The sequence below is a fragment of the Punica granatum genome, chromosome 3, assembly GCF_007655135.1.
Source record: "Punica granatum isolate Tunisia-2019 chromosome 3, ASM765513v2, whole genome shotgun sequence".
Taxonomy (NCBI): Eukaryota; Viridiplantae; Streptophyta; class Magnoliopsida; order Myrtales; family Lythraceae; genus Punica; species Punica granatum.
The window spans coordinates 12,064,930-12,091,001 of NC_045129.1; the positions used below are offsets into that span (position 1 = coordinate 12,064,930).

The window sequence follows — 26,072 nt, forward strand, 5'->3', positions numbered from 1 at the left end:
TTTCTTTTTTTAAATTTTTTTTATTTTCAAAATATTTTTTATTAAAATTATAACTTTTAAAATAATTTTGGGATGTAAAGTGATTTTTAATGGAAAAGTAGACAGTAGGACTGAAGTGAACAAATGGTGCAACATTGAGGATGAAGTTGAACAAAAATAAAATTTTAGAACATATAAATTTGAATCACAAATGAAGATTACTGGAAGGATTCTGTATAGAACAATGGCAAGTTAATAACTGAATGGGTTATCTGAACTGCTAGAGAAAGCAACTCCAGTTATATGGAGTGGCTTTGATTTTTTAGTTCTATGTGGCAGTTTTCTAAACATTGGCAGATATCTAAAGATAAACACGGCCTCGATGTACAAAAACTTCATGTGATTTATCAAGAGCACAGGAAACATTTGATTGTTGAAATGTGAGAATTTCCTACCATTGTTGCAAGCTCAATAAAAGTCTTCACATAAGCATTCCAAAAGGAATCATCAGAACATAAGCAAAACAGATGGAAAACGAACCTATTCCTATAGGTTCTGCCGAATATTACTCTTCTGTGGAGTGCCATATGTACGTATTTCTCTCTTATTGAACTACGGAAGAAACGAAAAGGCTAATGTCAAATAGCCTACAGGAGGAACAACCATATTGGCAAGCACTTGATATGCATGAGGATAAAGGACAATTACTTGAACCACACAAACTAATCACCAGAAAGTGCACGGCAGACTCAAAATAGATAGTAGACTACATGAACAAGAAATAGCTCACCTGTTTGGTCCGAAGATCGATAGCCTGGCACTATGGAGCGTTGGATGATTGCGACAGGCATTTGGTCGAACATTTTAGAGACGGTGAAAAAAAAAATGGAGAATCAGAATACAGTTTATAGACGACAGGGACAACGAAGGGAGGAGGGACTCTTCATGTGTGTAGAACACCATAAGAAAATCGATATGAGGACCAGCAATGGAACGGACACAATGAGGAAATCTAGTGGTCAATAAAAGGAAAAATAAATAACGAAGTTAAAATTCATGTGAAATCTCTTAGAAGCCATGTTTTTTATTGGTTTAGCTGATGATAGTGAAAGAGTCATGCATTGATAGTGAAATAGAAGAACCCTGCAGTTTTCCCAATTCTTGTTCATCATTGGAGGTCGAACCACATGGGAGGCATGGTACCACCAAGAGACAATAGAAATTAATGGACGGGAATCAACAAAAAAAAAATCATAGCCACATTAAAATGGAAATTGGTCTCAACCAATCGATTAAGAATGCCTAATGCTTATAACCAAAAAAAAAAAAGTTACAGCATTTCAAATTTGTTATTCAAATGAAGAGCTAATATTAATTCTGCTTTTAATGTTTTTAATAATTTCGACATGGCCAACAGCAGTCATTGTTCAGCCTATGTCTACGTAGGAAGATGCGTTACCAAGGTTCAATCTAAACTATTTTCCATGTCCTAGTCTGAATTTTCTTTTGGATTTATCTACACTATTTGAGTCAGCATCCCTTATCTTGGCCTCGACTAGGGATGGCATCGAGGAGGGTTTGGGACAGCTATATTCATCCTATACCCATACCCATTAAGAAAAGTTAATCTTAAATTCTTTCCATACCCATTAAGATTTTTAAGAAAAATTCTCAAACTCATCCCACTAATTTAACGAAAATCCACTGGGAATCCATTTTTCGCCCGTTAATAAGTTTGCAAGAAAAGTTTGTATGAACTTATCATAACATCTTATTTATAGAAAATAATTTGATATAACAAAAAGTATTTAAATACAAAATATAAATTCTAGACAAATAATTATATGAAAGAAAATAAACCATAAAATGTTCGAGAAAAACGAACCACGGCACTTATAAGTTTATAATATGTTTAAAAATAATAAACCACAACACTTTCAAGTTCATAACACTAAACAAGTGTTAAAAATACTAGAAATTGGGATTATAATAAAGAGAAACAAAAGAAAACAATAAATTTTATTTTGAAAATATGAGTAATATAGAGTGTAATTTAGTAAATTTATGCTTAACGGGTTTGGGATAAGTTTTGAGGTAAAATCCTAAATCCTTACCAAACCCTAGAGGGTTTTGACCTCAAAATTGCTAAACATTTCCCATGATCCAACAGGTAAAACTCATTAAGCACCTATCAGGGTTCAGGACGGATGAAACACCCATTTACATGAACTTGTTGCCATCCCTGACCTCGACTTGTCCTGGCTCTTAATTGTGACTGTTTTTCATATTTCTCGACCTGGGCCAACATTGTACATGTCGACCCAGAAGTCCGTGACTATTTTAGCCGACACACGCTCAAAGAGTTGTCCTGGACCATTTATTTACCACGACACGACAATGATATTGGCCCAGGTTTGTGATTTTAATATTTTCGAATCAAATATTCTCTCGTATTGCCCTGATGATCCCTGCATATCTAGGCCAACGCTAGCCTCTTGCATCAGCGTGGGTGCAGTTTTTCCAACATGAATTGAAAGCCTCATAACAGTTCTCAGTTGAAATGCTTGGCCGATGCTAATTAGTCGTGGGCAAAGAGTCTGCCATTCGAAAAGTCGTCGTATGCCGGCAAATAAAGTAGTGAGGTGAAAAAGAAATGAGTTGCTGCTACAATACAGTGATGGATCACAAGGACTAAGAAAAGCAGAAACAGAGGAATTGATCAGCTTCCATATTCCCTAGGAAATTCGTTTTGTCACCCCCCAAACTCGATTAACTACTCATTCAAGGATATCAAACATTTATTGAATCAGTATTTGGGGGATATCCCCTTGTACAATCGGATGGGGCTCGAGCCATTTATGACTAAATCGGGGTTAAACAGAAGAATATCACTTTGTCTCGAATATGTACTAACATGAAAGTAATCCCTACATGCTATGTTGCTCCTCATGATCGGAAAGCTTTGGACTTTGGGACTTTGTTGCAACTTGCTGGGGCCCAACCGATCATCTGCCTCTCATTCTCGTAGATCACCATCTTGTCCTGCATCGATATGTCTGCAAAATTGCAACAAAGTAATGAGCCACAAGCAACCGGGCTTATGACCTATATTGTGATGATACGTAAGCCTAACTTACAGAAAAGATCATCTGCAGTTTATTTTTATCAAATCTCGACGAGTTAATGATCAAGCTGAGTATTTCATATTAAGCAATCCAGGAAAAACTGAGTGGCGCCAACCACATTATGTGTTGTTTATAGCAGTCTGATTACTGTTGAAAACGATCTTGTTAATCCTTGTCAGATCAACGGCTCAAACTGCTGTTAGACAGATAAGCTCAGAGGGTCTGGATCAGCTTAGTTCGTAGAGAATGCTCTTACCTCCAACAACGTTATAATTCTGCAGCCCTGCTTCGGTTCCATTGAGGACTCCCAAGCAGACATTTCCTTTGGACTGGAGCAAATCATGAACAAACCTCACTGTTATTCAAGCGCAACGAGCATTACTTCGTTTGGAGGATCGCGTTTCAAAGCTGGAGCTTACCGATATTATGAGATAAGATTCGGGAGGAATTTCAAACTCGGTCTTAGATTGTCCAGTGCCCGGAAAGCCTAGAGCGAAGGGCTTGAAGTATTTCTTCACATCCCGGATGTTCTTGTATGGCCTTCGGCCTTTCCAACAGAGTGGAAGAGTCGGATCATCAATTGCTTCCTTGAATGGTTTTCCCTTTAATTCCTTTAATTCCCTTATTACCTGAAATAATCCGATGTACGAGTAAAACAATAGAAATGCTGAAGTTTAAGGACAGGGGAAACAACTTTACTTTTTATCAACTCACCCGAGAGGCCAAATCTTCATAAGCCTGAGAACTGAGGTACGTGTAAGAGCTTCCGCTATCAAAAAGTATGAGCAAATTTCTGGACCTAGTGGGTTTTCCGGCGAAAGTCAGCTCTGCAATCCCAGGAGAATAATGTTTTCTGCACATATAAGGAAAGAAAAGACAATCCAGAATCAGATAGCAATGGAAGTGAAAGATCAAGAAAACTGGGATCCAGATGGAGTAATTACGAGTCACGGGGCATCGATGCCCATGTTACACGAGAAGGGTCGTAAAGGTCATCTCCAAAGAAGAGGTACCCTCCTCCTTTCGAGCTTAAGCAGTGGCCCACAATGTTTCTGACTAGACCCTGAGCACTGAGCTGTGATGTGAGGCTTGATTTCCCTCTCCCGAGACCGAGAACTCCATCTATGAAAGAATGAGATGAACCAGGAAGCTGATCGTATCCACATCTGCACCAATGAGAATACGTGGGGTAACTCCATGGTATTTAAATCCGTGAAGAAAAAATTATTGCTAGGATTTTATTTTCTTTCTTTCTTTTCGATTATAAGTGAGGCCCATGGGCCTCGTAGTACATTAAGAAAAATGCAAATAGATTTGTTTCAGCTTAGACAGCTGAAATAAATATCAGATCTGCAAGACCAAGCAAAGTTACCGACCCGAGGGCTATGCGGGGACTAAGCTGACCGCCACTTGATAATTTGAGGGGGAAGACATCCTTGACAAGGACCCCGAGAGACGAGCCTCCATCTGCATACTCAACCTCGTAGTCACACTGCTGCGGGCTCTCGCACCTGTAGTCACCAGGCTGCAAAGATGCACAGATCGGATCCTTGCATATCACTAATTCACTGGTGGGTCGATAGAGTGGGTGAGGAGTCTGCATTTCAAGCAGATGAACATTAATTTAGGCCTAAGGAACTCACATTCACATCAATGACGCCAAAGAATGTGTAAGTCATCTAAAGTGTCTCGAGTATGACGTACCTCAGTGCATTGTACACAAGGGGCGTCGCATTGGAGCCATGTGAGGTCACTGCCAGTATCGGGATCGAGGAAGTATGGTTTCGGAGGATTCCCTACCAGAAGAGTCACATTATATGACCTGCAACAGTGCAGCTTAGTCAATACTCAAGGATTTACATCAAGACTTGCAGATAACTGAAATAAGAAGAGGGGCCCCTATTAATTGAAAATCAAATTACCGGTCGAACGTAATGAATGCAAAAGGTCGATGACAACGCCCAAACTTTAGCACAAATCAATGAATAGTTGGTTAAAAGAAGCGTCTCTCAGTCCATTTCATTCTATTTCCATTTCGTTTTTTTTTCTTTTTTAGGAAAAAAATAAAAAGAAATAGACAGAAAGGGGCCTTTCCCCCTCTTTCTTGTTCGTCTTCTGTTATCCTTATCCAACTAACTCCTTCCGCTCAAAAGCAGAGCAGTCAAAATTACACAAGCAGGATCAAGAATCGTGATGAACTCTTTCGATCATTTTCAAGAATGCAATTCCGAATACATTTCTGTGTTTAGGCAATCATACCCAGTGGGATAGACATTCCCGTCGACTGGGAGGACGATGGAGGACCCGACCCGATTGAGCACCATGGATGAAGACGATGCCGTTCGATACGATGGCGGAGGGTTCCACCTGTCCCGATCATACTCATTGTAACCCCTCGAAGAGGATGAGGACGAGGACGAGAGTGCCAATCCCAAACCCACTGTGATCAGCAACAGCACGAGACCCACCTCCCCCTTCTTCATCCCCTCACTGACAGACACTCAAAAGTTTGAAGCTTTCTTTCCTCTGTTTCTGCTGATTGGACAAAGAAGTTGAGAGAAGCGGTCAAATTGTCTGGAAATGGCCTTTCTAAAATACGTCTTCTGCTGATCCTGAGGTTGACTACTATAAACCATGTCGAATGAGGTTGGGGAATATTAATCTGTTGGGGTCTGCCCCTGTCCTGTCCTGTCCTTAACTTGAGTAGCAAGGATTCATTGGGTATTGCTTGCTAGGCATGAAGATCTGTTCAATTGGCTTTGCCTTGGCGATGGGGGCAATTGGGATAAATCGGGGGCAGATGAAAATGGTATTTCTTCTTCTGAGGGATGAAGTGCCAGAGGTTCTTTGCTTAATTGTTTGTTTATTCCTTTCCTTGCCTCCCTCCTCTGCCATTGAATTCGATTGGGAATTTTATGCCCGTAAAAATCTTCCTTTGATTCTTTGGTTTTTTTTTTTTAAAGTTGGTGATAGCAAGAATTGCAGAAGAAAAGCATCCTAAGTCTTTTTCGCAATGCACCACGATATCGAGGAACCCAACGATTTTTGAATTTGACCCGGTCAGCCTTAAGCTCTTCCAATCATAAAAAAAAAAAAAAAAAAAAATCGGTGTATACCCTGGTGTCCAAAAGCCCAATGGGGTCTAACTAATTCAGTCGGGAGATCGAGCATTAAAAGTTATTCTCCCTCCCAATAAGTGCTCTTCTGGGATTCGAACTTGTGTTCTCTTCCTTACGGGGTGAGTTGCTTACCACTCAGTTAACACTTTTGTTGGTCAAATTAAATTTTTTATATTCATAAAATTCGAACTTCAAACTTTATTTAATAGGAATAAGCGCCGAACCGCCTGAATTAGGTTGAGATGGAAAAGGCATCCAGCTAAATCTATCAGAGCTGAGGAAGAATCATATTATAAGACATGGTAGCTTCCTGGAAGCTTCTTTGAAGAGACTGTCAATGGACTACTCTTCTTCAGAGTCACAAAAGCCACCAGGTTTGGAATTTCTCCACGTTATGGAGCTGTTAAGTCCCCGTCAATTCTATCGGATGGAACCCGCGCTTTACACCGGACCCATCCGATGATTGTCAATGGTACTTAACATCTGTGGCGGAACCTTAAAACTTATCCCGAGATTACAAGCCTAAAAAAACTGTCCAACCATGTGTTAATGATGGATTTCCGGAGACTCTTCTACTCGTATCATACAAAGGTTTCGAGGAAGAAGTGCGTGCTCGCCATTCTCTCTCCTTGAGGAGCAACCCTTTCGAGGCTGAGGTTAGGCCGGGTTCCGTTGTGTATGAAAGAAATTCAAGATTATACATTACGATATCTTAATTCGTAAAAGTAAAGTACCATAAGAGCCCAAGAATGACTGTACACTCTGAATAAGGGAATCGGCGCAGCAGCACTCCTATTAAGTTGCAAAAGCCCCTTACATCCGTTAGATTCCGACCCCAACAAAGGTTAGATCTTCCTCGTCACAGGAGGTCAGTGTTGGAAGGAAAAATATTAGTTGAGTAATAACCAATCAAAATATTTGCAAGTGGAAATACATGGACCCTCCCACTTTCAAGTATTCTAATTGGGTGTTACATAGTCATTGGTAAGAAGATGGTCAATATAACAAAAGAACTTTTAGGGTCAATGGAGCCGGGGTCCCATTCGTGGAGGATTGTGACGAACTGCACAGGATGATCCCAATGGGCCAATATCTGAATGGGCTTACGTAGATTAAGGCTTCTATTAAGCCCACAGGAGGCCCATCTAGGTGCTGCTTGAAATGCGAGAAAAAATTAATGGCTTATTTGGTTTGGAAATGTGATTTTAAAATCATAACTTTAACCTAATTATACCCATAACAAAATAAAATAACTCATACAAAGTCAAAGAGTGAGCCCCATTTATATCATTCTTTTTCAACAAAACAAAATAACTCATACAAAGTCAAAGGGTGGGCCCTATTTATACCATTCTTTTTCAAAATCAAAATCTGATTTTAAAATCATACTTTGAAACCAAACGCAGCATAAAAATCATGCTAAGATTGGTTTATTAGTTGCGTGGGCTGCACGAGTTATTCAATTAGGCCATCTAACAGTCCTTTTTTTTAGCTGACTTTCAAATTATGTCTCGCCATTGACCATTAAATACGTACCAACATATGTGCACACGAACTTTGTATAATAGTATAAATGCCTCGGACACTCCATTTGGGGAACAAACGGCATCGAGTTTCACGGGATTAGAGTCACCATGGTAATCCAAAGAAATTTTAGAGCAAACAAATACTTCTTGACAATTCATGTTAGACATAATGATCCATTTGGAAATAGATAATTTCATGGAAGAAGTCCCAAAAGATGATAAAGCCATATTGAAATTAAGGATATAATCTCGATTCGTAAGCTTGATGATGATCATAGAAAGAAGGAGATCTCGACTTGTAACCTTGATGATGATCACTTGCATCCCTAATGGAGAGGAGACGCTGCATCCATGTGCATGCAGTGCATGAAACGGGAACAAAAATGGTAAAACCTTTATAATAAAAAATTTTATTTTTCGATACGTAACAAAATAGATTTTGTTGCTACCAAAAAAGTATTGATCGAATGTTAAGCAGTTTCAATCCACGTAAGGAAGAGAATACATGTTGCCCCAGGAAGCGCATCCATTAGGAGGAGGAATAACATTTAATACTCGATTTACCATAATTACGATAGCAATATCTCCCGTAATTTTTTTATTAAAAAAAAGTTGTTTCTTCTGATTACAAACTTCTTGATTTCCATAAATGAAAATTATCCCTGAGGATTTAAGACTAGGGCAATCGTATGCACTAAAAATTTTAATCTTGTTAGATAACGGGTATATCAAAAGGTCTTTTACAAATACTTGGAAAAGATGGTCGTCTTAGATTGAAGGAATGAAGAAAATCCCTTCAAGCCTCAATCCAGTGCTTGCAGCTAAGTGTATGGAGAGTTCTTTTCCCTTTATTTTTGGATAATTAAGTGTGTACGGAGAATTTGAGCATACAAGAGTTTGCAGATTCAGGAAATATGAACTATCAATTCCACCCACCACCTCCCAGTCGAAATCAGCAATGATATTTGAGGACTGAAGTAAGGAGATATCGACCAACGGTGGCGGTCGCCTCCCAAAACTCGAAAAAAGGAAGACAGAATACACATCTCTTTCTAAATTTATTAGGGTCTCATCATGGGCCAGTACCCTGGCTAAGTTCACCGGAGTCCTCAATAATCGCTGGCGAACTCATCCTGGTTGAAAGTGGCTGGTGGTTGGTCACTTTAAGTTCCATCCTTAATCTCGTCATTTCCAATATGTGCAGTGAATTTTTTTTTTTTAAATGTACATATTTACTAACCAAAGTCGAATTTTCTATATATTTTTAATCAACTTGCGAATGGTAAAATTTGATGTCATAAAACTCCTAAGGAAGTACATTAAATTTTAAGTTGCACCTCTGCTTTATAATCTAGTGTACCTTAATAGGATTTATAGCCGGGGCAATTTTCACAATCAAACTTACTAATTCCACAACAATTTCTGAATTTTGACTATAATGTTCTCATTTCCCTCTTATTTTTTTAGCGGTAGCACCAAAAAATCAAGAGAAATTGAGGAATCCTATTGATATGCGACATTAGCACGTGGTATACCCGTTACATGTAAAACTTTCTCCTTTATAGCTATTAGAGATATTATTAGGTTATTAAGGAAATATAATATTTTCAAAATAAGATCGTATCGGTCAATTGGGTAGTTAAAATTCTTAGAAATATTCTTAGGATTTTCTAGATCTGATTTCGATATTATTCATTATCTTTGATATTTATTTCTAGATTCCCTGTGACCTATAAATAGGCGCATCATTTATGATATTTTTTGAGTCGCTCTATTTAATCAATATATATTTTATTCCAGTAGTTTTGACCTTATGGCAACCATGTATTTTTTTTTATCTTTACTCTCTCCTATAAATTATATGAAATTTGTCATGGTATCAGAGCAAGATGATGGAACTTGATGATGATGAGATGACGAAGAGGACAACAATGGACCTTTGAATGCAAAAAGGTCAAGTCAATATTTTCCGGCCTCTAAAGCCAAGATGCTCAAGCCATTTTACTCGACTTGTGAAGGCAAAAGTCTCAAGTTGATTGTACTTTATTCCTTGACCTCTAAAGCCAAGGAGTTCAAGTCGATTTCTCGATGATTGTTGGGCAAAGAACCCAAGTCAATCCATACTTGTTATCTACAGTGCCAAGAAGCTCATGTCGTCGCAAAACTCGCCTCTATATGCAAGACAAACATTTCTCTGTTCTACATGCTCATCTTGAAGGGGAGTGTTAGAGATATTAGGTTATTGAGGAAATAAAATAATTTAAAAATAAGATCGTATCAATCAATTAGGCAGTTAATATTCTTAGAAAATATTATAAGGATTTTCTATATCTAATTTTGATATTATTCAGTATCTTTCATATTTATTTATAGATTCCTTTTGACCTATAAATAGACGCATTCTCTATGATATTTGTTGAGTCGTTCTATTTAATCAATGTATATTCAAAAGAATTTTTATGTTGATTATTAATAATATATAATAACACTCATTTCAAATTAAGAATGTCGTTATTATCCTTTCATTTTGTGATATTTATAGTTAGAGATTTCAACTTATTATAAGCAATGATTTGAAACAGATCCGTGCAACGCATGAAGATAGAAATGTAGTTATTATATTATTATTCCTTAAATCATTATAAATAAAGGCTCCAAATATTAAATTTCGTAAATTATGCTCACTTATCCACATTTCTATTTTGTAATCTATCAACGGTTCCAATTTATTTCTCACTATTCCCTCCCAACTTTTTATTTTTCCCCTTGCCCATCATCCTTCTCATTTCCAATTTTCCTCCATAATGGCTAAATTTTTTCTCCTAGTTTCTAATCCTCTTTAATTCTCATTTCGTCCATAACATTTTTTTTCTTTTATTGACAAAATAAATGCTTGTAATTATTATGACTCTTTCTTTCTTTTCCATTGCCAACAAAAAAGAAGGCAAAATTATAATATTATTTTTTCAGAAACATGCCAACAATAAAATTACCTTAAACAATGAAATAATTTATATTATTTTTAAAATTATAGTTAATACGTACATATAATATGCCTTTTTCGCGAGAATTAAATTCCCTAGTCTGAAAATTTGGGTTAGTAATTTTGTGTCTCTAAATACCAAAAAAATGCCTTTCAAATAAAATTATGTTGATTCTAATAAATGAATTAAAAGATTATATTAAATTTCTCGTTAAACAACCCAGTTCTCTTACACTGTGTTTGGAAGTCTTTAGGGGAGGGAGAGGAGAGGGGAGGAGAGGAGAGGGGAGGGAGGGAGCGGAGCTGAAAAGGAGGGAGAATGCATATCTTGTTTAGAAGATTTTATGGAGGGAGAAGAATGGAGAAGAGAGTTAATGAAACAAAAGTATATTATAACACAATTATACCTTCATTAATTTTAAGTTACATTATTTACTTATAATTTAATTATATCAAAGGCCACTTTACATTTAACAATAGTATAAAGTTATTGTTATATATATAAAGGAAAATAGCCTCATATAGCACAGTTTTTACTTTATTTTCACTTTTTAGCACGTTTTTAAAAGTTGTAACAATCTAGCATGAATCACCATTTTATTCCTAGATCTAGCACAACGTTATAACGCCGTCAAACTCAACGTTCTTCTTCCTCCTACTCTTTCTCCTCCTTCATGACTCTCCTACCCACAGCTCCTCCTCCTTCACGACTCTGCTACCCACAGGAATCACGTTCTCAAACATAATTTCTAGATTTCAATTTTCTCATCTGAAAAAGATGAGGAAAATAAATAAAATGAAAAAAATGCAAAATCTGGAAATAACTCAATTTCATGCTATTAGACAGTGCAGTCCTGACATTTTCCACATTATGTGCATCCTGGGGGAAGCGAAATAGAAAACTGGACCAGTTCTCGATGAATCTTGCCCTGTGTATTACCTTGCCAATGCGCCGAGCATCTTTATAGGGAAGATTACGAACAACAACGACTCTCCATAGTCCGCTCCTTTTATTGTTGTCCAACACACTTGAATTCCTCAAATATGATTGAGTCTCCTCATCCACAATCATGAAGAAGCATATAGTCCTTTTGGCATGTTCACTAATATTCTTGGGCTGTTGCAACTCATCGAAGTTTGCTGATGAAGAAACAGCTCAACATAGTAAGAAACCAATGGTAGTTTTAAAGGCTGAGGATTAATAAGGAATAAAGTGGAGAAATACCGAAATTGCAGATGCTATAGCAACTCCATTGCATTGCTCCATCTCGAGAAGGTCAGAATCATCAATGTCGAATCCTCTTCCACAGCCAGGTTTACTTCCTTTGATGAAGCTAGAAGATGAAAAAGGACAGATTGACTAAATTTTGAGGAAGCGATAGAGACTTTGCAATATGTTTAACAAATAGACTAGAAGGATAAATACAGAAACCTACCCATAATGCACGACTATGGGTAGTAGAGTCGTGGAGGAGGAGGAGGAGGAAGAAGAAGAAGAAGAAAGGACCCATCGTCAATTAAGTTTGAAGGCGTTATAACGGTGTGCTAGATTCATGAATAAAATAGTGATTCGTATTAGATTGTGACAATTTTTAAAAACGTGCTAGAAATTGAAAATAAGGTAAAAATTGTGTTACATGGAGCTATTTTTCCTATATATAATAACTAGCTTTATGCTCGTGCAATGCACAGATTTTAGCTAGAGTGCTTATTTTTAATGATAATTTTAAAATTTTGGCATCTTGATTAATATGTTTACTAAGAGATATCTTTCTAAAGTAAAACTTTTCAAATGTTAGTAAAAACAAATTAAAGACATTCAAAGTGACAATTATAATATCAAATATTATTTTCTTTAATACTATATATATATATATGTATATCGATTAAAATTATTAAACATTTTGAGAAAAAAACTCTTAATCAATATAAATTTTCCATTTAATATAATTTAATGGAGTGAAAGTCAAGTACTTATATAAATATATGTTATTTATAAATATATAGATCTATAGACGATACTTTATTTTTTGATATTTATTTAATTAAAATGAATTAATATATATTTATAATTGCGTCTTTATTTATTTGCATTTAATTCAAATACATATATCGTTAAGATAGTACTTATTTTCTTTTAAATAGTATTTTTTATTTTAAATATTATTTAAACATTTATATTTATGACCTCATACTAGGTCAAAAATTACCATTTCACCCCTATTTATTATTGGGATGCAACTTCATATATATATATATATATACATGTATATATTATAACAGTAGTATATACATACACTATTACTGTTATATATATAAACACTAGTAAATAAGGGTAGTATATAATAATAAAATTATTATAAAAAGAGTTGTATAGAGAAGATAGTAGTGTCAAATAACACTTGAGTTCCTCCAAATTCTTCCAATTTGGACGATTAGAAAATTCTTAATAATGAAGAGAAATGGAGGGAGAATATTTCCCTTCAAATCTCTCATTCTCCATTCACTCTCCCTCAAATAAATCTCCCAAACCAGAGAAACTCTCCCTCCAAATCTAAATGAGATCTCCGCATTAGATGGGGAGAGACTTTGCCTTGACCACCAGAGGTTGTCAGCAATCTCGGTCGGGGTAGCCATCAGCGAGGCCACTTCCACTTTCATTTGCAATCTTGTTATTTGTTTTTCTTTCCCTTTTCATTTTTTTTTATTTTAAAAACTTTAAAATTATTTTTCATTTGAATTAATGCCCCATGAGCGTTTCTAGATGAAAAAGTAATGGCAGAATCAAAATTGAGTTAACTAGAAAAAGTTTAGGACATCATTTAGGGGGGGAATTAGGAGGAAAATAAAAAGGAAACCCAAAGATTGAGAAGTAAAACTATTTTCAATGGGTCTTTTTTTTTTCGTATATCTGAACTGAGTTTCATGCTGCCATATAGGCGCTACAAAGATGAGAGACACCCCAAAAAAAAATGAAAGACTCAAACTCTAATGGTCATCTCTAAATCGGGTCTTTATTGTGAACCCACGCTTTTTTTAATAATTAAAAAGCCCCATATTTAAAATATAAATTGAAAAAAAGAAATTTAAGTGTGACTCGCTGCATGTCACGTGGGCCGGAGCAGCGTGCCCATAGAAGAAAGAGGGACCAGCTCTTTCATTGAAAGAGCTTTGCCCCCTTTTGAAAAAAAAATTGTAAAAGCCGCTGTGAGAGGGATGAACCGCCATTGGTCGCCTGGCGTCTCTGTGCAAAGGCGCTCGCGCGTCTCTCTCTCCGCAACAAAGAGAAACGCCCGCTGCGTCTCTCTCGTTGCCATCTAGTAATGAAGAGACGGGGCCTTCAGCCCCAGGTAGCCTAAATCCAACTTTTTTTCCTCTTTTTTTTTAAAAAAGGAAAATAACCAAGAAAAGGTCAATACATATAAGTGATATGACAAATAAGTTTGTCTCTCTCCTTGAGGTATGCACTTAAAATTTTGTTGGGAGATCGAAGAAAGTAAATCCTAATTAATGCATTGGGTCGGGCAAAACCGCCTTGCTCGGACTAACTTGAGGAGACACCAAGGTGTTTCGGCTAAATGATATGTATTTTCGTGAAGGGATTATGTTACACGTAAACTTAGGATATTCTATCCATTAAAAGAAAATAGAGGAAAGTAATTTATGGACTTACATATTACGGACCACAAGAAATTCCTGCATATTTAGTGCTTTAATTGATTGGGAGCATTTATCTCTCAATAATTTAAAATTGCAAAATAAAAAATTAAATCAAACTATTAAATAAATTAATAAAACTTATGAAAAAAAAAAGGATTAACTAATGGCACATGACGGAAAAGAGCAGAAGACTATGAGCGGACAAGCTCGAAGACTCCAGCCACCATCATCATCATCATCAAAGACAAGACCCTATAAATACTCTCACAGGAGAGAGAAAGTAGAGAGAGAATGTAGAGAGTGAAGATTCACATACACTCCCCTCATCTCTTCTCTTCCCTTCTTCTCTGCAACCAAATCCATCTCTTCTCTCTCTCTCTCTCTCTCTCTCTCCTCGAGTGATGAAGGAAGAGTATCTGATACCTTTGTTGCTCTCCTCAAGCAACGGAGCAGTTTGTCGGTAACGGAAGTAAAGGTTCGATTCCATCCCCCCCTCTCTCTCTCTCTCTCTCTGCCTCACACTCATTCTCGGCTCCGTACTTCTTATCTGTTCATTGCGGGCATTGCTTGTATTGGCTGAGGTTCGATCGATCTCCCCCCCCCCCCCCCCCCCTCCTGGATTCCTGCCTCCGCTTTCCGGATCCTGAATTGCAGCCTTTTCTGCCTCCAATCCGCGTATTATACGCTTATTGCTGCTGCTTCTTTTTCCAGTAGAGATTTACTGTTCAGTTTGCAGTTCAGCTGTGAAAATTCAGTTCCCCGGGGGGGGGGGGGGGGGGGGGGGGGGGGGGGGGGGGGGGGGGGGGGGGTTTCAGACGCGATTTGCATCCCGCGTGTCGGGAATCACTGTGAAATGGAACCTGAATTGGGTGTTTGAAATGAATTCTTTGGGGGAGTTCTCCGGCTTTGAATTGCTATGTTAGCGTCAGTCCATTCCAGTCGAAATGAGTTCCCACTTGTCATTGACAAACGTTAGCGAGTCGAATAAGATGCGCCTCATCTGCAGCACGGAGGCTCTTAGGTTAGGGGCGGATGAGCTGCGGCTGATTACAGCATTTGCTGACCTATGCACAATTACTGCATTGACGTTTGGGAGCAGTTGTTGTCAGTATTGGTATTTATACTGCGAATTCTGCTGTTTATCCGAATGACTTGTGTTAAATGGCTCACTTTCTTTGCGCTAACATGGTCTCGTGTATGCCTTTCACCTGCTAACATCTCTATATTCAAACTGCTATCCATCTGATGCTGTACTCAATCAAGTGTTAAATCTTTTTTCCCACCTTTCTGTTTCCATGTCGCAGGGAATAATCAAGACCCTGATTAAGCCTAAATCCTTCAGATTGAGCAGTTCAAGTACAAGTATCTGTGACCTGCCTGCCTTGCTTGGGAATCGAAGTTTCTGCTCTCCCTCATCTGTGTGTGCAGCACGGAAGTTCGTATGTAGATCTCACTAAGTAGAGATATTGAGGTAAGGGTCTCAGTAGGTGTAAAGCAATGAAATGCATTTTGAAGATACACTGCATTGCCTAGTGTAATGGGTAAAGACAAACTTTCACAAACCACCAACGGTGAAGCCATCAACGAGGGTTGCTCATCTAGTGAGAGTAATGAATCGGGAACCTTATCACGTAACAGTTTAGAAAAGGAGGCAGGTCTTCCAATTTGCCGTGTCTGCCAGTGCGTCGAATCCGACAAGCGTGGGGACATTGCATTGGAGTTTTTGGGCATTACTCCTCCTGTACAGGAATCAAATAAAAGCAATGGGGATCCAAAGGCTGATTCCAAGCTTGAAAGTTCAAGGAATGATAGGAGAGATTCTGGATTTATCGAGATAATCAGCCCAGAAGGGGAGATCTATATTTGTAGCACTGATTTGGAAATGGGTCATCAAGGAGACTCTCTGTTGGAGCTTGGCTGTTCTTGTAAAAGCGATTTAGCACTTGTACATTATGCTTGTGCACTCAAATGGTTTATTAACCATGGATCGACCGTGTGCGAAATATGTGGGCATGTAGCCAAAAATATTAGACTTGCTGACTTCAAAAAAGTTGTTAGCTCTTTGAAGGATTATGAAGTGTTGAGGGAAAGGACAGCTAGTGGGGAACCTAATCCTGTACAGGTGCATGCATCCACAGGCGTGGATCCTGATGCTGTTGCTGCAGTCCGAAGGCAACGGCTCAGTGAGATTTCATTGTGGTTTAATCCCAATCATTACAGCAATAATGTTCATGCTGTACAAAATAGTGCTGCAGCTTCACAAGCTGCTTCTGAACCGCCTTCGGCTACTGTCCCTGAAGATAATGCCCCTGCTGAAAATCCTGCAACAAAATGGGCTGTTGAAGGCACCGGCATTTTGCTTGCTACTGGATTGCTGACTGTTACCCTGGCCTGGCTCATAGCTCCACGAGTGGGAAAGGTGGGAATATTGCTCGCATAATTTTATTAAATAAAAATCCCCATAGATTATATTGTAGAAGCAAATCTAGTAGTCACATGTAGTATTGCTTCGATTGTGCTGCTTTACTGAAGCTCTTCACTCTCGTGTTCTTCTATAAATAGTTTGTTTGATATGACGTGCAGAAAACGGCTCAAAGTGGTCTTCATATTCTGCTCGGTGGCGTTTGTGCTTTGACAGTTGTGGTCTTCTTCCGATTTGTAAGTGTTTATCATATGCCTGTATTGCATGCATATTTAACGCTTTTCACTTTGAGAAAAATATATCCAGCAGAGATTTTTTTTTTTCTAATTTTAATACTGGGAGACTAGTTTTGCAAAGATATATCACTTCCCAATTATTTTTTCGGCTATTTGTAATTGAAGATTTGCTTCAGGTTTTCTGTAGTACTTTCATTTGCTTAGACCTGACCTTCTATGGTGCGTGATCATATAATATACTGGTATCATAGGTTCCCAGATAGCTTTACAAAACAGATGTTAAGGTATTTATATACAAGGTAGTGATTTTGCTTTGCAGAAATAGTGGAAATGATCAGATTCCAATTGAAATCACAATTTTTCTGAATCTGTTCACATAAGTTGAAGTCGGCATAGTATGAAACTTGTACCAGAGTAGGTGGATTTTGTTATTGATGGTAATGTTTGTGGTGGCGTGATTCTTGCAGTTTGTGCTTACCAGGATCAAGTATGGACCTGCACGGTATTGGGCAATCCTCTTTGTTTTCTGGTTTCTTGTGTTCGGAATCTGGGCTTCAAGGACACATGGGGCTCATGGAGCATGATGTCATTCGTATGATAGTGGTGCCAAACAGGTTGTATCCGCAAAATGTGTTGTTATACATAATCAGTATTGCTTCAGCTGTTGTAAAGGATTATTTAGGCCATTCATGATTCAACCCCCAGGGCACTGTCATGCACATAAGATCAATGAACTTTAGTACGAGTCGTCCATATCTAGTGTATGTTGATATTGTCAATTGCTATTCTCGTGTTTGTATTGAGGATCGAGGCAAAGTTTGCGGGAATTGCTGTATTTTCCTTTCCTGGAACTAGTTACAAAGCATAGGAAATATTTACATTGCACGGGTTCTAGTGGGGAATGGGACCGCCTGGCCTAGGAAATAAGTTGTTTGGGGGAAGAAGCAGCTGAAATATAAGTAGACAAATACCCTGCTGCTGTTCGGCTTGGTTACGATGCTCTGTGTTCATTTGTTTGTTGAGCTCTCACCACCGACACACTCTTTAGATGATGATGTCTCCACGACGGTGTCGTGTGTAACATGAAAATGGCATCTGTCAACACCCTTCAAAAGCCTCAATCGTAAGTAACAACTCTTGAGGGACCGGTTTGGCTCACTCTGTCCCCTACTTAAGGCTCACTCTGTCCCCTACTTAAGACTCCTCAAAAAATCGCCTTCCCGGTCCAATCTTGAGTCGGCCTTTTCCATCCTCGAAGTGCCTTGCAATATTGGCTGAGCGAAAAGTCACTGCTAGTGCTAGACCTGAGGCTGAATGAACTACTTCTGCAAGCCACTTCCTGAACCGTGTACGTTGGTCTCTTTACAACAACATTCGGGTGGTTGAATGGGATTCCTGCTCCGCTGTAGAATCTCCGTGGCTTGATGGAATTTCCAGTCTCACTATTAACAATCCTGTCAAGGAGCTGCCTGGTGGAGGTAAATTCGCTACTTTCAACAATTACAATGTTCGAGGTAATCTTCTTCATACCGGCTCGTCCTGAATCGAGCTTGCCTGTGGAAGAATCCCTCTCGGTTCGCCTAATGGTAGGTGTTCTTTGGGAGTCAATGCCAGGTTGATATTTAGATCCATTTATGTTCGAGCAACAAGAGATCCATTCATGGATATCTATTTCAAACTGAATCTCCATTTCTCCGCCTTTACTTGGAATCATCGAAGTAGACTTATCTACCGCCTAAATATAATTATTGCAGATGCCTCAATTTGGTTAGTCCATACGACGAGAAAGAGATTCACTTTCGATTGATGATAGAATATCGCAATCTTAAAACTTCAATGGCATTACGAAGAGGAGTCCTAGGAAATGAAATAGAAAACAGTAGGACTGACGAAAGACCATTGCATAGGTCTCCTTTGTACTTTACTGAGGTTATTTACAAAGTAAACAAGTACAACTGAGTCATTGAGATGCAAGTATATCAGCAGCTTCTGAAGCAACAACTGCTATTAAGACGTCAAGTATATCAGTGGCTCGCAAGGTAGCAAACTGTACTTATCTTATTCATCAGTCTAAGCAACGACAATGGTGAGACTGTCCAGCAATTCAGCATCTGATATTGAGGGTATCATATGTCCGAGAAAGGTCTACTTAACTGATGAAGCCTTGACGAGCCATTTAAAGTTGAGGAGTGTGCGGTTCTAAGATAAAGTAGCTAGCATGAGACCAGATATCATGGGTCGGGTTTCACTAGCCCTTTTCTGCATCTCTCTCAATGTATTGTATCGATTGACCATGTGAAAGCAAAATTCTAGCAATTACCAAAACCAGCAGTCACCACCAATACGTGGACAGGTAGTATCATGTGATGGTTGATTTTAGACATGGTAGGAGAAGCCCCTCTCTGCCCACTCGAGCTTGCACATCCAGAAAAGTGCTCATTGGGGAGAATGGATTTGTTATGCTTACCCTAGCAAAAGGAACCACCGGTGAGAACCTGCAAATGAAGCTTTTCTGTGAGATGATATGTGAATGGCTGGTGGTGATCGCTATAGGAACTCTTATTTTCACTTATCAGTACCATACAACGAGATAGAATGATATAGCATACGAATTGTAAAATGATGGAGTTCTATTCCATTTCCTTATAGCATGCCCAACCGGGCCACATAAATTCAGGACCTAAGCATGTTTGGCCTAGCCGCAGCATCTAATGACACCGGTGCAACCAATATCTGATGACCAGCAAAACGACTCGATACATGGACCAAGATTTATCAGCGCACCCCTGTCCCTCCAGAAGAGGGAAGATGCCCTGAGAATTTGCGCATTGCTTCCGGAACACAGATATACCGCACCAAATCGAAAGAACTAAACATTTTTATGGGTTCCTATGAGAACTCATCCAGAAGCTAATTTCTACATATACTTGTATCATCTTCTGTTCTGAACAGTTTGCTTGAAACCATTAACTTCACCATACCAACCCACATATTTGACCATCAGGCAACAAATGCATAGCAAGAAAAAGCTTCGGCTCGAGAAACCGAACTGGGTACCAGCAGTGGCTAAGCTAAAGGAGGAAACTTTACTGAGGAGACAAGAATGAAGAAGCACAAGACTTGCCTCTGTCTCATGCTAGATAGAAGACATCATCGGTCATCAGCACAACATACTGCAAAATCCTCAGTGGGGCATTCCTGAAATCCAATGCTGGCAGCCTCAACTCCCTAATCCTGCACTCCCCATTATCCCGACGGACCCGAACCCGGTTCGAGTCCACCTTCCTGAAGAGGTACACCGCATTGCCTCCGCGGGCATGGCCGGGATCTGCGGGCCCCACGCTGGGGTCCTTCCAGGTCTTGAAAAGGGTCCACCCATTCCCAGCCAGAGCCCGAGAGAACCCGTCCATCGTCCCAATCCTCTCGCGGCTCAGCCGCGAGAAGAGAGAGACGGAGCAGCAGTTCCAGTTCCTGAAGGCGGAGCCATCGAGCTCCCCGAAATCCCGGAAGTGCTTGACGAGGACGAGCTTGAAGAGGCCCCTGGAGAGGGAGGCGAAATGCCGGAGGGCGGAGATCGAGGCGGGGGAGAGAGAAGGGAAGGGGAGGGGGACGGCGTCGCTGAGGAGCAGCAGGGAGGACGAGGAGGAAGGGAAGGAGGATAATGGCGAAGCCGACGAGGAAGAGGATGACGGGGAGGGGGAGGAAGGGGAAGATGGGTAGGTGAAGATGATGTGGGAGAGGGAAGGGGTGGGGTGGAGGTCCATGCCCATGTCCCTGGCGATGGTGGCCAGCCTGTAGGTGTCAGTGACGAGCTCTCTGGTGGGGAGGAAGACGAGGATCGGGGTTCCTGAGGTGGCGGCAGCGCCGTCGCTGTCGTCGTCGGAGGAATGTGAAGGGTCGTGGGGGAGAGGGGCGTGGAGGGACTCCTTCAGTACCAGAGAGCGGACGAGCTTCAAAGGCAGCATCTTTGTGCTGTCGTTGGATCTCTCTCCCTTGGTCGGTCTGTCCGTCTCAAATCACAGTGGCAGTTGAAGGGGACAGTCCAGAGAGAAGATGAGTAGTGTTGTCTGGTTCTGAACCTTTTCCTTTGATGGGGGGTTTGCTTTTTGACAAGGGAGAGGAGAGACGAGCTTGGTTGTACTGGTCGGAGGAGCAGAGTTGCGTGCTCCAATGGAAGATGATTCGACGGGTTAAAGAATTCAACCGTCTGTTTCCTTTCCTTTCATGCCCTTTTCCTTGTCGAAGACCGGGGGAGGGTCCCACTCTCAGTCTCTCACCGAGGATTTTATTCATTTGATACAGTTCGACTTGCGAAACAAGTTGAAAGCAGGGATGAAATGGTTCGAGTTGAGTCGGGTTTTTCAAATTCGGGCCGATGATCAGTCTGGGTTGGGAAAACACACTTAGGGGCGTTTGGTTCGAGCATTGTTAGACTATGTCCATCCCTAGCCTCTAATTGAGTCTCTAAACTGGACTCACACTTCTACATAAACGTCACGTTAGATAAAGACAAACTCACAAAAAGAAAAATTCATTAATACAGTCACAATCTTTAATTTCAAATCTCTTAAAAAGAGACTCAATTGCCACAGTCTCAAGACAGATTCTATATGCATTGCCTTAACTTCTTCCTGCATGATCTCGAACTATTTTTCCTTCATTTTCTGCAATTCACCATATTGACTCTCTATACTAATAGGCAGAGACTTTACAGTGTTTGTCGCTTTGTCTCGCTTGGTAGCAACTGCCTTCTTCCCTTTAGATGATTTTCCTTTAACAATTTTTCTCTTAGTTTCATATCTGCCTTCTGGACGCACCTGAGAATCAATATCCACATAGCCGATGGAGGAGGTTGTGTATTCACCGAAAGCATTTGTCATCGTCCGCTTTGAACCTTCACCAAAAGAGTCGATAAGATTTAAAAATTTTGGTTCATGGAGGAGAATATTCCATTGAACACCATATTAAATTTTACGCCATACGTCTCGTAGTATAAATGATAAGCCACCTCCAGCACATTATCATCGTTTGCTCCGCTTGCTCTATGACGATCGGCTTGTACGTGGAAACCACATAAGGTCGCTACAATCATGCAAATCTTGTGGAGCGTTGCTTCAACGAGTTAGACTTCTTCATGGAGAAGCGCTTGCAGTCGACCTCCAGGCAATACTGGTGGATCATCTCCCAGGATGTAGCGCCAGGTTAATCATCCATGACTACGGGATCTTGCCCACATTTAGCCATGCACTGATTAACGACTCATTGTCTTCCTATTGTCATCTTTTACTGGTGCGGCTACTTCTATTTTGAGGTATAACTTCTTCAACGTCCGAGTCAATGTCACCGGGGCCACCGCTGGAAGGTGGAGTGAATGGCGGAGGAGAATTTTTCTATGGAGATTAACTGGAGTCCACATTGGCACTTCTAGATCTCGAACTCCTTCCACCTATAAATTAGGAGGATGAACCCACAAATCCAATATTTTAGTCAATGGGAGGGGTTATGGTTAGGGATAATACATGTGTGAATAATGTGTCTGATTGGGAAACTGATAATTATGGCTTGGTTGTTAGAGGAGTCAAAAGTCGGGAATTTAGATTTTGGGGGAAGTTCGGATTCGGCATATAGTATCCGAAACGATTAAATTGGTTTGGATCGGCCATTTTTTTATCAAAGAAGAAAGGAGATAATGTGCGGTGAAATTGGAGTAGAAGTGGATAATTGAGTGTGAAGTTGAAGTAAGAGTGAAAAATTAGATGTGAAATTGAAGTGGGTAATGGGGTATTTATATAGGTAATTTTTTTTAAATATAAATTTATATAAAAAAAATTAAGGCTGTTAGGGGTCTAACAACCTTAAATTTGGCCGTTGAACCCAACGGCCAGATTTTAAAAAAAATAAATAAAAAGGGTAGAGAAGCTGTTATGTAGGGTCCATTGCTGCCATGCGGCAGCTTCTCATGTGTGTCTCTGACGAGAGACGCATCGGCAGGAGGTTTCTGTTGCGTCTGATGTACGATAGTAGAAGACAATATGAACGAAAAAATAAAAGTGACACACGGAATTGATTACCCAGTTCGTCAGTAATTCTGACTACGTCTGGGGGCGCCGCCAAGCCAGGTATATCGACTATTTTTTTTTAGTTAGGGTTACAAGAGATATAAACAGCTGTTTTAAAGGGAACAAACCCTAATTTTTTTTTAGTTGGATCGCCAATCTCGACCCGGATTCACAGTACTTCAGGCTCCATAACTTAACAGTTTCTCCTTCCCCCCTCCCCCCCGCGCGAGAGAGAGACACGTGGCGTCTCTCCCGGCGGGGAGAAACCCCCACTGAACATAGTCTTAGATTACATGGAAGGGGCGTTTGGTTAGAGTATTGTTAGATTATATGGTATGTGAAAATTGAAGGGAAAAAAATGTTCAGGGATAATACATGTGTGAATAATGTGGCTGATTAAGAAACTACTAATTATGGTTTTGGTTGTTGGAGGAGTCAGAAGACGGGAATTTGGATTTTGGGGAAGTTTGGATTTGACATATAGTATCCGAAATGATTAAATTGATTTGGATCGGTATTTTTTTTATCATAGAAGAAAGGAAAAAAATTGTGGTGAAATTAGAGTAGGAGTGGAAAATTGAGTGTGAAGTTGAAGCAGGAATGAAAAATTGAATGTGAAATTGAAATGGGAAGTAATGTATTTCTATAAGTAATTTTTTAAATATAAATTTATAAAAAAATTAAGAAAATATGGCCGTTAAACCCAACAGTCAAATTTAAAAATAAATAAATAAATAAATAAAAGGGCAGAGAAGCTGTCGCGTGGGCCCGCTGCCGCCACGCAACAGTTTCTCACTCGTGTCTCTGACGAGAGACGTGTTAGTACGGGGTTTCTTCCCCCAGGAGACAGAGATGCCACGCGACGTCTCTCCCGGGGGGGGAAAACCCCCACTGGACATAGTCTTATATTACATTGATAGGGCATTTGGTTTGAGTATTGTTCAATTACGTGGAATGTGAAAATTGAAGGGGAAGTTTAACTATGGAATTTTTTTCTTGAGTTAAAAGTTGAAATGTAAAATTGTTGTATTTGGTAAATTATATTGGATTATAAGTAATGTGGGTAATAATATACTATATAACTTATTTTTATAGAGATGATTATGGATCTCACGACCGTAGTCTCCGTTGTAATCTAACAATTCTACCTATTTTGAATGTAAAATCTTTACCGACCACGGCTGTAAAATTTCAACTCAAGCAAATGATTATAATGGTTAACTTTTATGACCTCTACAAACAAACGCCGTAAAATACTACGTAAAATTTGAGCTTTACATAGAAACAAATACTCTCTTATAATAATAAAATATACTTAGAAAACCCGAGCACTAGCGGTTTGAGTTATTTGGGTCGGGTTCGCGATTAACCCGATACTAATTAGAAAACAAAAACAAAACAAAATAAAAGAAAAGGAAGACTCATTCCTTAGAGACAGCACCAATCTGAGACAAGCGTCGACGTGTCTCATTAAAAAGATTTTATGCGATGTGTAAAATTCTCACTTGAACTTACACGGACTTGAGTCCATTTAAAACCTAAAAGGTTAAGTTAATATGTTGTTGGATCTAAAACTCATATAAACTTGTGGTTTTTTTCTCAATATTTTTCGCATGGGACAACATAACTCAACACGTTATATGTTCCAATATCCATGCATAGTAGCACACACTAGTCACCAATTCATTAAAATTCAAAACGTCAACCATGCAGCCAAACTTCAATTTACACCATTACAGCATATGATGGACCGAATGTGCTACATTTGCTTCAGTTTTCTCAAAAGTCAAACTATAGAGATAAGAAGCTAAGTGGGAAAAAGAAGAAAACAAAGAACCTTCTGGGCCCTATTATTATTATTATTACTATTTAAAGTTTTTTGGGCCAATTCGGTTTCCCATCGGATTTGTCGGGTTGGTTCAATGGTTGATCCAAGAACCAATAACGGGGTTTGAATCACCCGAAATTGAAAATTTTCGGTTATGTCGGATTGGCTCGATTCTCGAGTTGATTCGATTTGACTTACACCCCTAGTTGAAAGGCATCTAGTTTGATCTGGACCTCGTGCTGACCACAAGAATATCGAATGTAAACCCGGAAAGGAGGATCCTCAAGTTCATAAAATCCTATTCGGGCAATAACGAAAGGGTGGGTGGGATTAAGAGTGGTCGAACATCTTCGGAGGTGCAAGCGGATCTCAGTAAAGAAACGGCCTTTTACTGATCTTCAATGACAGGGGCTGTATGATAAAGAAAGGGCCTCGGAAACATGAAAATCCGGCTCCAATTTCGATTGACCATGAATTTTTTTTTTTTTATACTGATACAAAAGTCTATACCCGGACTACGCGTGGCGTGGCGTTGTATGATTAATTTTCTATATTTTATGGTAGAGTCATTTTAAAGTGTAAATAAAAGATAATGAAATAAATTTAATAAAGAAATTTAAAAGAAAAAAGAAGCTGATGTAGTTACCGTGTGAAATGACAAATGAGAGACGAAGAGAGGAGGGAGTGGAGGAACAAATTGTGCAAGCACTTGACTTGTTGGTTAAAGGTAACGTAGAAATTACTAAATCGCCCTTAACTTCTTTCAAATCTAGCGGTTCTTAATTAATTGTATTATTTTCTCATGAGCATTAGCAATATGGAAGTTACTCAACTACTTTGGTTCTCCCATTTGCAATATAGATAGATAGATAGATATACAGATAAAGGAACTCTTTACCTAAAATATCGATAAAGGAACTCAACCTCTCTCACTCAACGCGGTGGCAGAGACGTGGCCTGAAACACCGGTCTTGAAGAGGTCGGTTCGTAATTAGGGGCCTCGATTAGAAGGAGTGGAAGCGCGATTCACAGCCGTACACCAGATCGGGTTAGGGAAGAGGAGTTGGAACCAGGAAAGGCCACCAGAAGAGAGAAAAAGGAGATTGAACTTAGACCGTATAGACAAAAGCCACCA

At 39.3% G+C, this 26,072-nt stretch overlaps 3 protein-coding genes across 4 annotated transcripts; 1 reads left to right on the forward strand and 2 right to left on the reverse strand.

Moving 5' to 3' along the window:
• Positions 1 to 2,753: 2,753 nt before the first annotated feature.
• On the reverse strand, positions 2,754 to 5,924 carry LOC116198803 (aspartic proteinase Asp1-like). Its single transcript, XM_031529043.1, has 8 exons — positions 5,364 to 5,924; positions 4,809 to 4,926; positions 4,481 to 4,701; positions 4,049 to 4,270; positions 3,819 to 3,957; positions 3,524 to 3,733; positions 3,361 to 3,433; positions 2,754 to 3,035 (listed from the first exon to the last, which is right to left on the reverse strand). Exons 1-8 carry the CDS (start codon positions 5,585 to 5,587, stop codon positions 2,926 to 2,928), a joined length of 1,317 nt encoding a protein of 438 aa, XP_031384903.1. The 5' UTR covers positions 5,588 to 5,924; the 3' UTR covers positions 2,754 to 2,925.
• Positions 5,925 to 14,660: 8,736 nt separating this feature from the next.
• Positions 14,661 to 17,894, forward strand: LOC116200080. Of its 2 annotated transcripts, none has more exons than XM_031530757.1 (4): positions 14,661 to 14,867; positions 15,697 to 16,811; positions 16,976 to 17,050; positions 17,518 to 17,894. In XM_031530757.1, the coding sequence occupies exons 2-4, from the start codon at positions 15,930 to 15,932 to the stop codon at positions 17,632 to 17,634; spliced, it is 1,074 nt and encodes a 357-aa protein (XP_031386617.1). In that variant the 5' UTR covers positions 14,661 to 14,867; positions 15,697 to 15,929; the 3' UTR covers positions 17,635 to 17,894. The 2 variants fall into 2 exon arrangements, with proteins under 2 accessions (XP_031386617.1, XP_031386618.1); XM_031530758.1 differs by lacking the exon at positions 14,661 to 14,867 and adding an exon at positions 15,260 to 15,506.
• Positions 17,895 to 18,842: 948 nt separating this feature from the next.
• Positions 18,843 to 21,403, reverse strand: LOC116200082. The gene is made up of 2 exons (XM_031530759.1): positions 20,175 to 21,403; positions 18,843 to 19,545 (listed from the first exon to the last, which is right to left on the reverse strand). The coding sequence occupies exon 1, from the start codon at positions 21,013 to 21,015 to the stop codon at positions 20,182 to 20,184; it is 834 nt and encodes a 277-aa protein (XP_031386619.1). The 5' UTR covers positions 21,016 to 21,403; the 3' UTR covers positions 18,843 to 19,545; positions 20,175 to 20,181.
• Between the last annotated feature and the right edge of the window lie 4,669 nt (positions 21,404 to 26,072).

Bases quoted from the DNA above. Each gene is read 5' to 3' on its own strand.
- LOC116198803 (XM_031529043.1), bottom strand. From the start codon at position 5,587: ATGAAGAAGGGGGAGGTGGGTCTCGTGCTGTTGCTGATCACAGTGGGT. The intron at 4,927-5,363 runs GTATGATTGCCT...GCACTGTTGCAG, and splicing joins GGGAATGTCTATCCCACTGG to GTCATATAATGTGACTCTTC. The intron at 3,434-3,523 runs GTAAGCTCCAGC...GATTTGCTCCAG, and splicing joins AATCTTATCTCATAATATCG to TCCAAAGGAAATGTCTGCTT.
- LOC116200080 (XM_031530757.1), top strand. From the start codon at position 15,930: ATGGGTAAAGACAAACTTTCACAAACCACCAACGGTGAAGCCATCAAC. The intron at 16,812-16,975 runs GTGGGAATATTG...TATGACGTGCAG, and splicing joins TAGCTCCACGAGTGGGAAAG to AAAACGGCTCAAAGTGGTCT. The intron at 17,051-17,517 runs GTAAGTGTTTAT...TGATTCTTGCAG, and splicing joins TTGTGGTCTTCTTCCGATTT to TTTGTGCTTACCAGGATCAA.
- LOC116200082 (XM_031530759.1), bottom strand. From the start codon at position 21,015: ATGCTGCCTTTGAAGCTCGTCCGCTCTCTGGTACTGAAGGAGTCCCTC.